This window comes from Bos indicus x Bos taurus, chromosome 26, assembly GCF_003369695.1.
Source record: "Bos indicus x Bos taurus breed Angus x Brahman F1 hybrid chromosome 26, Bos_hybrid_MaternalHap_v2.0, whole genome shotgun sequence".
Taxonomy (NCBI): Eukaryota; Metazoa; Chordata; class Mammalia; order Artiodactyla; family Bovidae; genus Bos; species Bos indicus x Bos taurus.
In genome coordinates, this window is record NC_040101.1 from 38410903 (window position 1) to 38427505 (window position 16603).

General features: G+C 39.0%; 1 protein-coding gene across 7 annotated transcripts in view; it reads right to left on the minus strand.

Moving 5' to 3' along the window:
* Window positions 1–16603, minus strand: part of PCGF5 (polycomb group ring finger 5) — a 122625-nt gene that overhangs the window by 9470 nt on the left and 96552 nt on the right. For 6 of the 7 annotated variants that reach the window (XM_027529490.1, XM_027529495.1, XM_027529492.1 and 3 more), the window contains exons 6-9: window positions 16273–16421; window positions 10853–10951; window positions 8048–8137; window positions 1268–1327 (exon numbers count right to left, since the gene is read on the minus strand). In XM_027529490.1, coding sequence (XP_027385291.1) covers window positions 1268–1327; window positions 8048–8137; window positions 10853–10951; window positions 16273–16421 — 398 coding nt within the window. The remainder of the gene's footprint in view (window positions 1–1267; window positions 1328–8047; window positions 8138–10852; window positions 10952–16272; window positions 16422–16603) is intronic. The other variant, XM_027529496.1, reaches the window with a different exon arrangement.

Sequence of the window (16603 nt, forward strand, 5' to 3'; positions counted from 1 at the left end):
TTTATTTCTCAGGAAACAGACAGACATCAGTGCCAAGACGAAAAGCAAAAAGCCATATATGTACGCATTATAACGGAAGGCCAGGAACACCGCAATTCATCCCCAAGTCAGCTGTGAAGTCAAAAGCAGCTACAGCATCTACACACACTAACCAGTCCAGTTCAGTTACTCACTCACCCCCCACCCTCAATTACACAAGGAGAAGGATGATTGCCTTTTTTTCTCTAAATGATTTTCTCTTGGCCTTTATAATCGCTAAATTTGCTCACTCCATTACCACGCACACATACACCCAGGACTTAACCAGTGTGTATTAAGAAACACACACGTTAATGAGTGTGGGGATTTGCACTATCACAGAACTGACAATGAGACTGAGGGAAATTCTAGATAAATTGCTAATTTAACACTTTTGATTTGAAATGGTTCTTTCAATACTGAACATATATTTATTTGTCCTAACCCTAAAATAGCAACATCAGAGGTAAATTTGCTAGTTAAGGTTGTATATAATTATAATTCTCCCTTCTTGGCGCCAAGAAAATGATGATGAAGACTAATTAAAAATCTATATTTTTAATAAATACTATATAAAAACATGGTTTAAGGCTGATCCTAGATCATCTCTGTACTCAATAGTAATCCTTACTATATTACACACTTTGTCTCTTCTGTTTTCCAAATTTTTAAGATGCAGTTTTATTAGATAAACTTTCCTCAGAGGCATGTTCACTTGCTCAGTGCATTACTAAATCCGCTCACTGTCATTCTGTGCTAAGAGGTAGCTCAGTACAGTCCTTAGGGCAGGTCCAGCAAGCAAGCTCACATCTGCATTTAGCTATTGCTGTTATTTAGCCTTACCTAATCTGGCATTTTTTTTTCCCTTCACTTGTGGGGGAATAAACAATGAAAAAAAAAAAAAACCCACACACAAATAAGTGTTAAGTACAGAGCAGAGATTCAATATGGAGCAGAGATTTCTTGCAGGCTGAAGCTGGTAGTTATTAAGACTGATGGATGCATAAATAATGGCTTTAACATTTATAACTTAATTTTTAGTTTGGTAAAATTAAATAGGTAATTCAAGAGAAGTAAAATAAGTGGAAACTTTGGGGACATAAGTTGAAAAGATGAAGTTTTGTAGCTCAAATAGGTCTGAGTTTCGCCAAGTGACGTGTCTTGGGACCTTGCGTCTGGGTGAAAGCAGTCACCTTTGTGGCGGGCAGGCGTCATTAGGGCCATATGTACAGTCGTGAGTGCCTCTTACCTGATACAAAGGGCCATCCTGAGAGCAGACTTGCGAAGCTGAGCAGTTCAGACACCGAAACTGCGGAGGAGATGAACTCATCAGATAAGAGGCATCCACAACTGGATACATATTTAAAATATTTTAATGTCAAACATGAGGCAACATGATTAATTTTAAGTAAACACTTTCCAAAATATGGCAGTTGTTTTTGGAAAAAGACTTTAATAACTTAAGTGACTGGTAAATTTTAGCGTGAAATAATTTTAGTCTCTAAATATGAATTTTGTTAACATTCTGCAAATATTTACCAAAATGGTGACCTATCTTATCCATCTCTTCTTCAAATACTAAATTCATGAGAAAACCCTTGCCGTCTCAATCCAGGAGAGGCGCCTTCTTTCTTCCTTCTTTTCCTGTGATTAATCTCTCCTAGATCTCTTCTTCAAGCACTGTTTAAGAGTCTCAGAGCTCTGCAAGGGGGCAGGGAACTTGTTTCAGCCTACAGGGGACCCATTTTCTGCTTCGGATTAGGTTCTTTACGTTCTCACATTAGACTCTTGGTCTCCATAACTATTTTAATAGCATTTGACTGTGAGCTCCCCGAGTCTGATCTTATTCATAGTTGCAATCTTAATAGCTAAGGGGCAGAACTGGCACACAGCAGCCACTCAAAAAAAGGTTTATGAGTAAACCAATGAATGAATATGTTTTTAAACTAGTGAATAGATTCAATTCTAAATGCACTGTCTTTTAGCAGTTTGTGTGTGTGTTAGTCGCTCAGTTGTGTCTGACTCTTTGTGACCCCATGGACTGTAGCCCATCAGGCTCCTCTGTCCATGGGATTTTCCAGGCAAGGATACTGGAGTGTGGGTTGCCATTTCCTCCTCCAGGGGATCTTCCCCACCCAGGGATTGAACCTGGGTCTCCTGCAATGCAGGTGGATGCTTTAACCATCTGAGCAACTAGCCATTCATATTTTAAAAGTCATTGCCAAATCTTGATTTTTCAAAATTATGTTGAACATTTATTAAGCATAAATATTTGAACTATAATGGAATTATGAAATATAAAAACATACACTTTGAAATTTTACATATATGAATTCAACATTGCATGACTCTTCAAAATGAAAATATAGATAACAATATTTCCTCTAGAAGTCACTCTCTGAATTTCTGGACAAGGCTCATCAACAGTTAAGGCACGCCCTGCACTGCTCTCCTTGACAACATTCCTCCCCTCCTCTGGCCCATCAGGCTTTGCCTAACTATGCAAACAAGTCCCAGACAGCATTTAACAAGGGAGGAGTTGGGTGGAAAGAGGGAAGATTCACTAAGTGGTATTTTTTCCCTGTTAATCTATTTGGTATCAGTTAAGCTAGATGTTTGTTTCTCCAAAAATTGCTTGGTAATGCAAAGAAAGCACAGCAAGACAAACATGGTGGAATAACTTTAGGTAAGGACTGGCAGGGGTTGTGGAAGCCATAAAAGCTTCAGGGTTATCTGGGAAAGGGGGAGTCCTGAGAGTAGGTACTCAACCTACCCAAGCAAAGGGAAGCAGGAAATTCACGGGGAAAGCTGAGGCTGAAGAGACAGAGAGATTAAGAGTAGGCTCGCAGGCGTGAGACCAACTGTAGGAGTATAGAATTATAATAATAATGAAAGTAAACATATGTAAGTTGTTAATAATACAACATTTATTATGTCAGGCACCCTGCTAAGTACCTTATTAAATAATATTTCATTAGTTCTTACTAAATTTTTTTTTAAGATCGGTATTATTACTCCAAGTTTAAGGATCAAAAAACCGAGGCAAACTATGCAGCACAATACAACTGGGAGGAAACAGTTGTGACAAACATAACGAAGATAGATATCCAGATACATAAGGAACTCCTAGAAGTCAGTAAGAAACACACAAACTTCATAAGGCAAAGAAAAGGGGCAATGGATTTGGAAAGAAACTTCACACAAGAAACACAAAAGTGAAATATGCAGTGCTGGCGCGGGTGTCAGAAAACTCACGCGTTATTGGTGGTGGTATAAACTGGGAAATCCTTTTTAGAGAACAATTTATCAGTGTCTATCAAAATTTAAAACCTGCACATTCTGCTGTGAATTCACACCTGGAATTTATCCCATGAATATGCTTCCACATGTGCAAAAAGATGTCTGTACTGGAATACAGCATGTCTGTAATGTCAACTTGGAAAATGTCCACCAAATGAGTACTAATCAAATCATACTATAGCTGCACAAATGGAATACTAACCATTTGTTTCAAAGAATTACTTTAAAATTTACTGATTCTCCACATGGCGTATCAGCACATGAGAAAAAGAAGCTGCAAAACAATATATATGATCCCATTTACGTTTTTAAAAATGTGATGAAAACACTGCGTGGACATTTTAAGCAGAGTACATGTGTTAGTACAGATGTGCAGACCACAGGGTAAACCCGTGGTCATACATCACGTCCTAAAATCTTATTACTCAAGTGTTGGTTGCTCGCAGTCGTGTCTGACTTTGTGTGACCCTATGGACTATAGCCCACCAGGCTCCTCTGTCCACGGAATTTTCCAGGCAAGAATTACTGGAGTGGGTAGCCAGTCCCTTCTCCAGGGGATCTTCCCAACCCAGGGATCTTACCCAGATCTCCCACATCGCAGGTAGATTCTTTACCATCTGAGCCACCAGGGAAGCCCAAAAGATGTGTCAGAAGTGGGACACACTTCTGAAAGGATGGTCCAAAGATGAGATGCACAGGCATCCCCTGGAAGCTTTTAGAAATGCAGAATTTTTGTCTTCACTCTAGAACTACTGAATCAGAATCTGTATTTTACCAACATCCCCAGGTGTTTTGTGATTTGCTTCCAAGTTTGAGAAGCAACAGTTTTAAAGAAAAGGTCCATTTTCTCCCACTAATAAGCAGAAGAGGAACACTGATCTTGAGGCACAAATATTGTTATGAACTAAAAAATTTCTAGGACTTAGCTAAATCTGACCAGATATGCAATTCCGAAAGATAAAAGTCTTTCAAAAACGCAACATGATGAAGACATGGATCCAGAAAGAGCAGAGAAGACAGTAAACAGGCTGAGCCTGAAATGGACCGGCCCCAGGACAGAGGTGGGGAGGGGCCCAGATGCTGCGTGGTACAGGCAGAGATGTCCTGCTCTTGAGGAGTGGAGGCAAATCGACTGCCAGAGATTCTCACAGGAGTCTAGCAAGAGGACATGGGGAAGAGGTGATGTGAATATGGGGTCACCTTGCCAAAGGCCCAGAAGGTCAGAGGTGATGTCCAACATGAAAAGGGAAGAAAACCACAGACTTGACTCAGACAGAAGAGGACTGCAGAACTTTAGAGAGCACCCCACAGCACCAAACTGAATACAAGACTGCAAATGCCAGTCCAGTCAATGCAGAAGTTTAATTCACTGCCAATCACAATCCCATTCTCAAGCTCACCTACATAAATGGGGAAAACCAGCCAATACAATTAAGAAAATAATAATAAAGAGCTTTGACCTAACAAATACTGGTAGACATCATAAAGTAACATAGAAGGCCCAACTAGTTTCCTTAATTTGAACTTTAAGTATATCCCAAAGAAAATGGATAACTGAAGAGTTTTAGGTAGAGATGTCATGTGATCAGATTTTTATAAAAGCTATAATGTGAAATGCTGGTGTAGGATAAGTCCTGCTCAGAAGGACAAAACAATGTCCAGAAACATAAACAGATATCACATCTGCACGTGTACACATACGTCTAGATACATATGCAGAGACAATGGTGACATCTCGAAACAATGAGGTGCAAATCGTGAATCATTCAATAAATTGTATTTCTGCCAAAAAAATTTCTTAGAATAAATTGAGAGTCTTAGCCTCACTGTAGATGTATGTGTAAATGAACAAGTCCTGGGTAGATTAAAATGTTTAATAGAAAAAAGTACAAGAAGTGAAAGAACCATAAATTGGTCATTAGTTTAGGAAATAACACCAATCCCAGCCCAAGACAAAGCCAGTTAGCAATGCCAGTAGGTAGAGTAATGTGAGCTTTTCAGGCTGGTGTCTTGCTGGCAGTGAAGGGCAGAGATGGGAAGCAACGTGACTGCAATACATATGCTTGAAGGGGCTTAATCAAGAGAAAATTGTTTTATTGCTAATTTGTACATTCACCCCAACTGTCAGAGTTTATCAATTATGAAACCTCATAATTAATTGGAACATGAGCAAAATTTAACAGAAAACGAATGGGAAACAGAACAAAATGACCTTTAGGCTGTATCTGCATAACCATTACCTTATAAGAGACACAACGTTCATTCAATTTACTCTTCTAACAAATACTGAGTATCTCTACGAGGCACTGCTTTAGGTGCTGGAGACTCAGAGTGAACAAATAATCACCCTGCCCTCAGATTACAGCTGCCCTGAGAGCAAACAATAAACATACTAAGAGGCATACTACGGAAAACGGGGAGGCAAGGAAGGGGATTAAGAGCGTCAGACGGGTGACGCAGAAGCACAGCTCTCTGAAGGGGTAACGGGAACAAGGGAGGCAGATACGGGGGGAAGCAAGGGCAAGCCTGGCACGTCAGAGGAAACAAAACACAGAGGCCGCTGAAGCCAGAGGGCAGGAGCAAAGGGCGAGGTGAAAGACGAGGAAAACCTGCGTGGGGTCCGCCCTGTACAGGTCCTTGGAAGGGCTGCAGCTTGTATCTAAATGGCATTAGATGCTACTGGAGACTTTCGAGCACGGAAACATGTTCTAATTTGCTGCTGTGCGAGGTGAGGATGGAAGGAGGCACGGGTGGCAGCCAGAGCAGAAGCCTGGAGCCCAGGCAAGAGACTCTCACAGAAATTCTGGAGAAGAGTGATGGCGGCTTGGACCAGAATGAGGACCTGATAAGATGCAACTGGATTTGTATTTTGATGGCAGAGTTCAAAGAATTTGCTAAGGATGGAGAAACTAATCAGGACAGACTTCAGGGATTTTGGTCTGAGAAACCAGAAAAATGAACTACTCATCTTGGAGTTGCTGAGACTGTGAAGCTGAGGGAGAGACGGGTTTAGAGGAGGACAAACAAAAAACAGAGTTGTCATGCTAAAAAAATGAAACGGGCTACTTACTGCTGTACCAAATATCAAGTGTGGTATTTTTTTTCCTATTTGTTGATTTAGTTTTTACCTGAATAAAAATCTTAGGATACTAAAACCATTTTTTGGAACCAATTTTTAATAAAATATGCCTTACACAAGCAGGGGATTTAAACTATTCAGAAATGTGTAATCAGACACATACTTGTAGTAAAGACTGAATACACTCTATTAATGACAATTTCTATGAATTAGCTCTTTCAAGCTCTGCCATTAGAATAACTGGCAGTGTGAGTGACCTTTGGGAAGGGACCTCGAGAAGGACGAGTGAGTGCCAGGAGAGGTCCTGCCATGGATGACTAGTTACATCTCTCTAACCTGAAGGCAAACCTATTTATAATGATGATTTCAAGCACTGACACGTACTGAAGTGTCCCATGATCAAAGAAAGCTAAAATTATACCTATACGGTATTACTATTGTGTGTAATATCACAACATTTAGCCCCAGGAGGGCTGGTCAAGTGAGAACTGACTACCCTTACAGTCTGCACTGGGTCCCTGGAACATTTTGGTTGGAAAGAATTAACGAGGGTGATATACGTACAACCATTTAAAAATATATAAAATGTCATAGAAAGGCAAGCATTAATTTACCAAATACAAAGACAATTAGGAAAAAAATAAAAAGGAGCCCTAGAGAGGTTTCATGAGTTCCTCAAGGCACACAACCAGTTGGTGGCAGGACTAGAACGTAATTTATTCCTCCTGGTCATGAGAACTCAGCCTCACAAGGAAGGTATCATCACCCCAGTGGGATGCAAATTGAAAAAAGTTCTACTTAAGTTACATGCTTCATTTATTATTGTGTCATATCAAGACAGTTATTCTGGGGAAAAAAACAGCTCCACAAATGTTTACCTTCAATATAAGTATATTTTTGAACCACTGAAATTGTGTGAGGCTACAGTTCTTAATTTTGTGTTTTTATAATTACTACTGTATTTCTTATTGCTACAAATTAGCCTTGCAATTCCTACCCCTTCAGATGTCCCTAGTATCGATGTTACATATAACTCAGGTAAGATACACTAGAACGTTCACATTAACCCTGATCAAAGATATAGTTCAAAATACCAGCTCCTTTGGGGTTTTAAAAAATGTTCTTGGGTTTCTTCTTTTAATCATTTCTCTCATATCTCCTGGGGCCTCAGGTACAATAATCTAAATCTGGTATCAGAAACCACTGCAAACTCACTTACCCTTCGGTCCAATCTCATATTTTCAATGTAAAGGAGGTACCTGAAAAAAAGAGTATCTAGATTCTACCCTACCTGTCCTCTCTACCACACACAAAAATATCTTAACCATTAAACACACTAGTCAGGGCAGAACTTAGAAGTTTCCATATTTTATTGGGGTTCAAAAAAAATTTAAGTGCCATCTCCTCCACTCTGAGTCGAGTTCTGAACATATTGAGATCAGTGTTTTAAACTCACCTTAAACATAACAAAACCACATGTAACACAGACCTGGGTCTTATACTTGGGATCAGCTATCATGCAGTCACCGAGGAACCCGTTTCTTCTCTTTCCCTAGTTTTTTTTTTAAAGTGTCTCAGTAACTATTAAATTTGATTAACATAATGATAAAAAACTAATTATACACATAGGTAAATATAAAAGCAATTTACGTTTTCGCCTCTTAGTCGCCATCTTGTCATGTAGATGAACTCCATAGTATGATCCTTCCCCATAATTTCACCATTGCACAGCACATCCAACTTTAAAAAGAATAGTTACAGATCCATTAACATAAGTAACTCTCAATTCATATGAGTTTTACACATTGTTTTCAAAGTTCAAATAAGATTCAAATAGTTATATCAAAATAGAAGCAGTATCCATTATTTGAGGAGAACACTGGATCTTTCTATTAAAAACAAAGGCTCACCTCGTAGGTATTAACAATTCATACGTAAGTAACACAAACCACTGTCTGTCCTGCCCCACACACCTCTATCTCAAGCTCAGCACATAAATCTGAAACGCAGTGTGAACTTCCTTCGTCTCTGTGCAGCCGCTGAGGTTTTAGACATATTTCTGTGACCGCCTCTTACTGCATGAGAAGGAAGTGGAGACCTCACAGTTCCTCCTGGGACGTTTACCTTATGGGTTCGTCTCTCATTTGAAGGAGCTGCTTTCATTCGTTTGCATCTGCAGAGGGTAAATGAATGGCTGTGGATGTGTGATCTGGGGGCCTTTGAGGAGGCATTCAAGTTGACAGAACAGTAAGGCCCAGACCACAAGCCTGAATCTCCCAGGGCTCTCGCTTTCTGCTTTGCTTGGTTGGTGATTTGCATAATAATGGGTTGGCTACAAAGTTCACTCAGGTTTTTCTTACATCTTACAGAAAAACCCAAAGGAACTTTTTAAGGGTTTTAATGAACTATTTAAACACAGACTAGAGTTTTGAACTTTATGTATAAAATGAGTGTAGTTCCAATTGTACTAGTTGATGCTAAATTTATTGCTTTTTTGATGACTTACGGTGGCATAAACGGACCCACATAATGTTTCCCAGAAACCACTTTATTTTTAAAAGACAAAGCAGATAGTTTTATTTTATCTTGACTGTAAAATCCATAAGCAAAGAGGTAAAGGGGTTTACTTAGGATGCAATTACAATCAGGTATACTGTTTCTATTATTGTCATTTAAAAACCAAACAAACCATCCTGCCTGAATTACCAATACTGTTACAGAAGCTCCAGCTGTTAGGTATTTCATTAAATTACTGGCGTACTTGTAGGGCAGCAAGATAAGGGGGGGGGGGGAGAGTAAATACTACTAAAATCATACATAAAGTTCTTAGCATTGGGATAGGAAAAAAGCTGTCTGTGGAGTCAGTCTCTTCCCCATCCATCCTTTTCTATAAAGAAGTGTAGCAAGGGCCAGCAGCAGGACTGCAGAGAGTAACAGTTCTCTCAGCTCTAATAACTTCCTGAAAGCTAGAAAATAACTCAGTGAGTCACACCTGAAAGTAAGGAAATAAAACTGCAAGTGGTATTCTGCAAGAAGAGAATCAAGAGCAAAACCAAATTATAAAGTTTCATTTTCTATTTCACTGTGGTTCTATTTATAAGTTGTTTTTATCTTTTACTTTTTATCAAGTACATATGGCTTTGATTAATGTTCACAATTTTTCCCCAATGTAAAAGCTGCTATCTCTGGAAATTTTTTTTACATTTGTAGGACCAAACGTATAAGAATTAATCCTTAATCCATAAATTAATTAGTCATTTGTAAGACACTTTAAAATAAGTTCAGGTTCAGAGGTTTCCTCAAAATACAGACTTAATACCTGGTAATGCCTGTGTTTAAATCTTATTTTCTTTCTGCTATGATTGTTCGTATGAATACTATTGTATATAAGCCTGAAACAACTATGTTGCCTTTGGTGCCTTTGCTTATATAGGAATCTAGCCTTGGTCTTAAAGGTTTTTTAGGTGCTACTAGTGGAACTCGGAGAAGGCGATGGCACCCCACTCCAGTACTCTTGCCTGGAAAATCCCATGGATGGAGGAGCCTGGTGGGCTGCAGTCCATGGGGTCGCTAAGAGTCGTTCATGACTGAGCGACTTCACTTTCACTTTTCACTTTCATGCATTGGAGAAGGCAATGGCACCCCACTGAGTGTTCTTGCCCGGAGAATCCCAGGGACAGGGGAGCCCGGTGGGCTGCGGTCTATGGGGTCACACAGAGTCGGACACGACTGAAGTGACTTAGCAGCAGCAGTGGAACTCAGAAGGGAGGAAGAGGAAATTAATACAAGTTGCAAGACTGTATTTGCGCACGTGAGAAATGGTAGCCATGTTCCCTCATTATAGCTTTAGGATGATAAACATTCTTGAAACAGGGCACACATTACAGGCTGTGCTGTGTTCAACATCAGGGCAACTGACCTCTCCTGTACAGAAACTAGTATGCTACATTTATGTAGACACAGTAAGCTGGTGTTACCAAGGGTTAAACAACGTATCACTTTTGCATACTACAGAACTAAATGAATATCAATTGCAAAATCCCTTTTCATAAAACAACAATGTTTTACATTCTGAAAAAGAAGTCTTTAAAGAATGTTAAAATAGGTTGGAAAGGTCTCAGACTGAAAAAATGAACATACCATAAAGCATGCAGCCATTAGAAAAAAAACTATCCGTTTTAGCTGGGATATTTATTTCAAGAGTACTTACTGGTAAATATCTCCTCTAATTATAAACTGTTAAATTTGTAAGTATCATGTTCTACTCAGGACATTAAATTCAAAAATACAGATTATACAAATAGAATGTGTGTACATCCAAAAATTAAAATTTTAACATGAAAATAACCAAAGTTTCCACAAAATTAAATGTATTCTTAATTTTTACTTTCTTTTGTTAGAATTCTCCTTCAGATTAGAATTATCAAAATAATCACGATTAGATTATTAACTTACCTCATAAGAACTTGGAAGTTTTAGTTTTAAACTTAGAAATTTTTTAATAGTTCCCACAGTTACACGTGTAGAACACCGAATGAATTTCTTCATTAAACCCTAAAGGAAATAAAGATTATTAATGAAAATATTTTATTATGCTTTGGTTTTCTCATTTCCTTAGCAGTACTAATCCACTCATTAAGCTTAAACATCAATAAAATATAAGCACCAATCTAGAATGAACGCCACAAATGAGGCTGTAGACATGGTAAACCTGAACCAATTTGTGAAAGAAAATTATATCCCCAAATCTTAACAGTTATCAATATTCAAACAAAAACAAAACCAAGCAATTGAATCTTTAAAAGATATAAAGTGTTACTGCTACTTATGCTTAGGAAATTTGGTCAGCAATTTGGAGACGTTCCTTAATTCATGAAGTCAGAAAGTGGAAGTATCCAGCCGAAATACATTCCTAGCAAAATATATTTCCCAGCAAAGACCAACAGAAACTAATCTATTTACAAATGACTCCTGATCACAATTCGGATGGTTAAGTATCCATTAAGAAGAAAACAAGTCGAAAGTCACATCCAAAGCAAGAGGCACTTGGCCCGCTTCGAATGAGAAGACCGACGTTCCAGACAGCGCGAGAACAGAGCGACGGACGACGCACACGGACGTTCTGCTGTCTGCTCACGTCAGCTCGGCCTCATCAAGGTTTCTAAACAGCCTGTGCAGACTTGTTAGCGTGTTGCATAGGTCCCAGTTAAGTCAGAGAATAATGTGAGGGTACCAGAAGACCCTTTAAGTTATTTTCATCTGCGGGGAAGTCTAATGATAAAAGAACCTGTAGAAACGACCTGGTGGCATCACTCATAATCTTTTCAAAATTACTAGTAAGTATAGAGACCTCAGAAGATAAAGGTTTTAAAACTAGGCAAAAGCTTGTTTTTTGGAATTTTTAATCCAATAAGGTCTGACATCAATTGCTAACAAAATTCCAGCTTGGATTATTTAATATTTGATGTGTAAGTACTTTGGAAATAAAAATGTAACAATTATGCATTCTCTCCATAGAAATGTTATATTGACACCACATTTGCTGCTTTTCCTATATATGGGCTATACTTCCCATTTTATCTCACAATTTTTTGTTGAAAACTGAACATTTTAATGTGGTAACACTGGAAATTAAATTCCTGCCTGTTCCTCAGGGATTCCTGTCATTATTTAATGACCTTTTAAAACTAATTCTGCAAAGTCTGTATTCTTTACAGCATGTATGGTCAGCTAACAACTGAACAGAGATTTCCTTGCAACCAGTCAGTTTTCCAGTCTTTGCTGAAGGACTCTGTATGAGTTTTGGGGCATACCTCTAACACTTAACCAAGCTGTTGACAACTCTACCTTGGTCTTCACTTCTGGCTTGTGCAGAACCTCGATGTCAGCCAAAGGTGAGCGTTTAGGGCCTGTGAAGGAGATCAGCCCTGGGATTTCTTTGGAAGGAATGATGCTAAAGCTGAAACTCCAGTACTTTGGCCACCTCATGCGAAGAGTTGACTCATTGGAAAAGACTCTGATGCTGGGAGGGACTGGGGGCAGGAGGAGAAGGGGACGACAGAGGATGAGATGGCTGGATGGCATCACTGACTCGATGGATGTGAGTCTGAGTGAACTCCAGGAGTTGGTGATGGACAGGGAGGCCTGGCATGCTGCGATTCAGGGGGTCGCAAAGAGTCGGACACGACTGAGTGACTGAACTGAACGTCTTTTCTGAGCACCTACACAATCCTGTGTATATACGTGTCCTTCTAGATTCCTATGAATATTTTTGAGTTTCTCAAAGCTGCTATGTATTTTGATATCTGTAGACATCTCATTCTCTGCTGCTGCTAAGTCGCTTCAGTCGTGTCCGACTCTGTGCGACCCCATAGATGGCAGCCCACTAGGCCCTGCCGTCCCCAGATTCTCCAGGCAAGAACACTGGAGTGGGTTGCCATTTCCTTCTCCAATGCATGAAAGTGAAAAGTGAAAGTGAAGCCGCTCAGTCGTGTCCAACTCTTAGCGACCCCATGGACTGCAGCCCACCAGGCTTCTTCATCCATGAGGTTTTCCAGGCAAGAGTACTGGAGTGGGGTGCCATTCTCATTCTCTAGTTTTTCCTTTTAAGCTTTTTGGCTAAGTCTACTTTTTGCCCCAAATGTTATTTATACTTCAGGCAGTCATGCAGTTACAACAACATTTATTTGTATTTAGTTTCCTCCTCCTGCTCCTCCCTAGTCCACGGAGAAGGTTTTATCCATTAGACAAGCGTCCAGTCAGGTCTAATATAGACAATCTTTTAAGTACAGTATTCTAGGATCCATCAGACAAATTATAATTATTTGGCAATTAGGCTTTGAAAGAGATCCACCTCCTTCTGTCCTTTGGTGCTTGAGAAGCTGCAGTAGCATAGTGGGCTGTGATTTTTACCAGGATGTTTCAGAGCTGAGAGTAGAGGATGGGACTAAGGCAAGTTAAAATTATTCTTACCAAGAGTCAGACATTTTTTTCTCCATTGGTTTCTGCAAGGGTTTTAGCCTTTGGTTAACTATCAGATTTCTGAAAAAGTCGATTATGAAAACTTTTGCCAGCTTTTTCACTGATTTTATGCAGGAGCAAATTTTTGGAGGTCCTTATTCTAATAGTTTCATTGCGTTCTTGCTCCTGACTTCGACGTTTGAACTGCAGTAGGTGTACTATATAAACAATACATTACTGAGAATCTCATCCTACTGCAGAGGAATGAGATGGTTGAGAAGGCTATAAAGGAACCTAGGAATAATTTTTCTGCCTTTATGCAATATATAATCCAGTCTCAAGGATAAGACACATGCCAAAAAAGATAAAAGACAGCATTAGTGCCTGGTACCTTTAGAACCAAATACTGATTTAATCAATAGCAAAGTAAGCCCTAATTGAGTGATAAATACAAGTCAATTTCAGAAGGGATTCACCAAGGTGGGGAAAAAAAAAAATCACAAAATATGTATGTCTCTTGAATCTTGACAGAAGTCTTGGACAGTGGTGAGAAGAGAGAAGAACATGCCAAAATGGAAGGATTGTTCAAAGTCTTAGGAGATTTAAATATTCTTAATATAAGCCTTTATACACTCTGGATGCAAATTCTTTGTCAGATACATGGGAGCCAAACTTTATGTTGGTGCTCACAGATAAACGACAAGAACCATATTTTGATGATTCTCTGCCAGGAATTATGGGAAATAAACTTACAAACACAGGGGTTTTAATGAAAGACCTTGAATGCTAACACAAGGAGTCAAGACTTGATTCTAGAAGGTGGCGAACCATGGCCATGGCCCTGGCCCTCAAGCCAAATTCGGCTGTCCACCTATTCTCATAAGTGAAGTTTAACTGGAACACAGCAAGGGCAGTTTGTTCACTACCATCCATGGCTGCTTTCAGCTGAGTAGCTGCAACAAAGCCCATATAGCCCACAGAAGCTAAAATACTTACTACTTGACCCTGATAGTGGCTATAACTGCTTGCACACACTAAGGCTGCAGCCCCAGCCCTGGATAATAAAAGAGATCAAGCATGCAGGAAACACTTCAGACTACTTTTAAAAATCTAGATATAATGTCAGCCGCACTTATTAGACTGAGGAAATTTTGCAGGACTTATGACTGGTTGAAGGGAAGCGAGAGAAGGTCAAAAATATAAGAATTTGAATTTCTATGATTGGTTAAAAGATGGTAGTGATAAGGGAAACTGCATGTTTGGAGTAAAGTTAGGTGAAAGTACAGTATAGTGAATTTGTCTTTTAATATGTGAAGTTTTATGTATTAGTGAAACTCCTAGTTAGGATACTAAAAGTAGTTAGAGATATAATACTTGGAAGTGATGACAGGTTTGGAAAGGGTGATTTAAAAATTTCTTTGCATAGTTGGAAGTCACAAAAAGTACAAGTGACCTCCTAGGATGACTACAGAGAAAGAATAACTGAGCGGGGGCTAGATAGTAGCCTACACTCACATATACCAAGCAGAAGACAGGAAGAAGTCGTCAGTAGAGACAGTAGAGGAGTGGCCGGAGGGAAAAGGTGAGACTCAGGAAAGCACAGTACAAGTCAGGTAAGCTGTAAAAGTTGTTTTAAGAAGGAAGGCACAAGAATGGAGAAAAATCTATAAAGGAAAGAGTGAAAAGATAAAAGCTCAACTGGAATTGTGAGGTATCAAAGATGCCAAACAGTATCAAGGCAGGGGATAGTTAATTTTTCAGATGAATCTGAAATTCAATGATTTGTAACTTTCATACTAGAAATCCTGCAGAGAAGTAGACTCCTCATTTATTTATGAAGAGATACTCCACCTTTTGATTGACTCAATTTTCACTACAAGATAATAACTGTATATATTAGAGAGCTAAAGGATGCTCATAATCTCCATTAAGAACCTCCCCCAAAGGGGATTACAGAAATGACAGAGAATAAGAGAAAAATGTAAGATCATTAAAAATTCATGTGCAAAGAAGGCTGACAACAGGAAAGGGTGCAGCAGCAGAGCATGAGATGCTGGCAGGCAGGCCCGGAAGGATGGACGGGAATGGAGGCCACTTCTCCAACCACTGCTGTGCTCTTTTACATGTCTTGTCCAACCAATCTCTCTTAATTAAATCTATTATCTTATTTTATTATACCTGTTTGTATGAGTAAGACCTAACCAAAGATCCCCGAGTGAAAAAACTTACTATTTACATCTTTGCTCATGTCCATATAGTCGGTAATATTCACTGAATCGTTACGCTAATACGTATTTCTTTTTGTAAGATGCTGGGAAAAGTTAATCAGCATTGAGGAATTCAGCTCACTGGCTTACAGATCACACAGAGGAAGTTAAGGAAAAGTTCACAGGTACTTTATGACATCCATCTAAACCAACTATATTGTTCATAAAACGTATTAGCCATGACGTGGATAGCTTTTTGAGTTGCAAATAAAAATAGAGAAACAAAAGAGAAAACTAAAAGAGGATGAATAAAAAGGTTGAAGATGCTGTGTGTCACGAAATGACCCGAGTCTAAGTTGGTGACCACACTTAAAAAGGGAAAAACAGTGTATGTATATGAACTCCCAACAAAGGTATAAAAGGAGATGGAAGGAGAAATAGAGGTGTGATTCTCCACATTGGCCACTAGGTGGTGGCATTGACCCAGGACGGTTCAGTTTTGAGGGTTAGAAATCAGGAAGGAGCCTGAAGCAAGCAACTGCTTGGCAATTTGCAGGCAAGGGAGTATTAGAAAGTGACGTTCTATTTGTTTATGTTAATAAGAACTTTGAAAGCAAACATTCTGAAACATTAGGAAAATCTATCAACAAGTTATAGAAGATTTACTATAAAATGATTATAAAGAAACCACTGTAGTTGTCCACTCACCTTTACTACGTTGTCCCCCGATTGTCCGTTATTCCGTAAACAATCCAGACATATAGCGATTTGTGGGTCACTTCTGTGATAGTCCTTATCATCTTGATTTTCATCACCTTCTTCATCTACTTTAGGTTTGTCAACTTTTGACATATCATCTGTGTAATTTAAACAAAGCCAAGTTAGATATAACTCAGATTTTATAGTTAAGCAACAATACACTAACCATGAGAACAAAAATCAAATTTAAAAAACATTTCTTAACAGTTCTTGATGAAGAATAACCGAAAATTTTAGTACCTTTAAAATGTTCCAACCAACTCAATAATGGAAATATTTT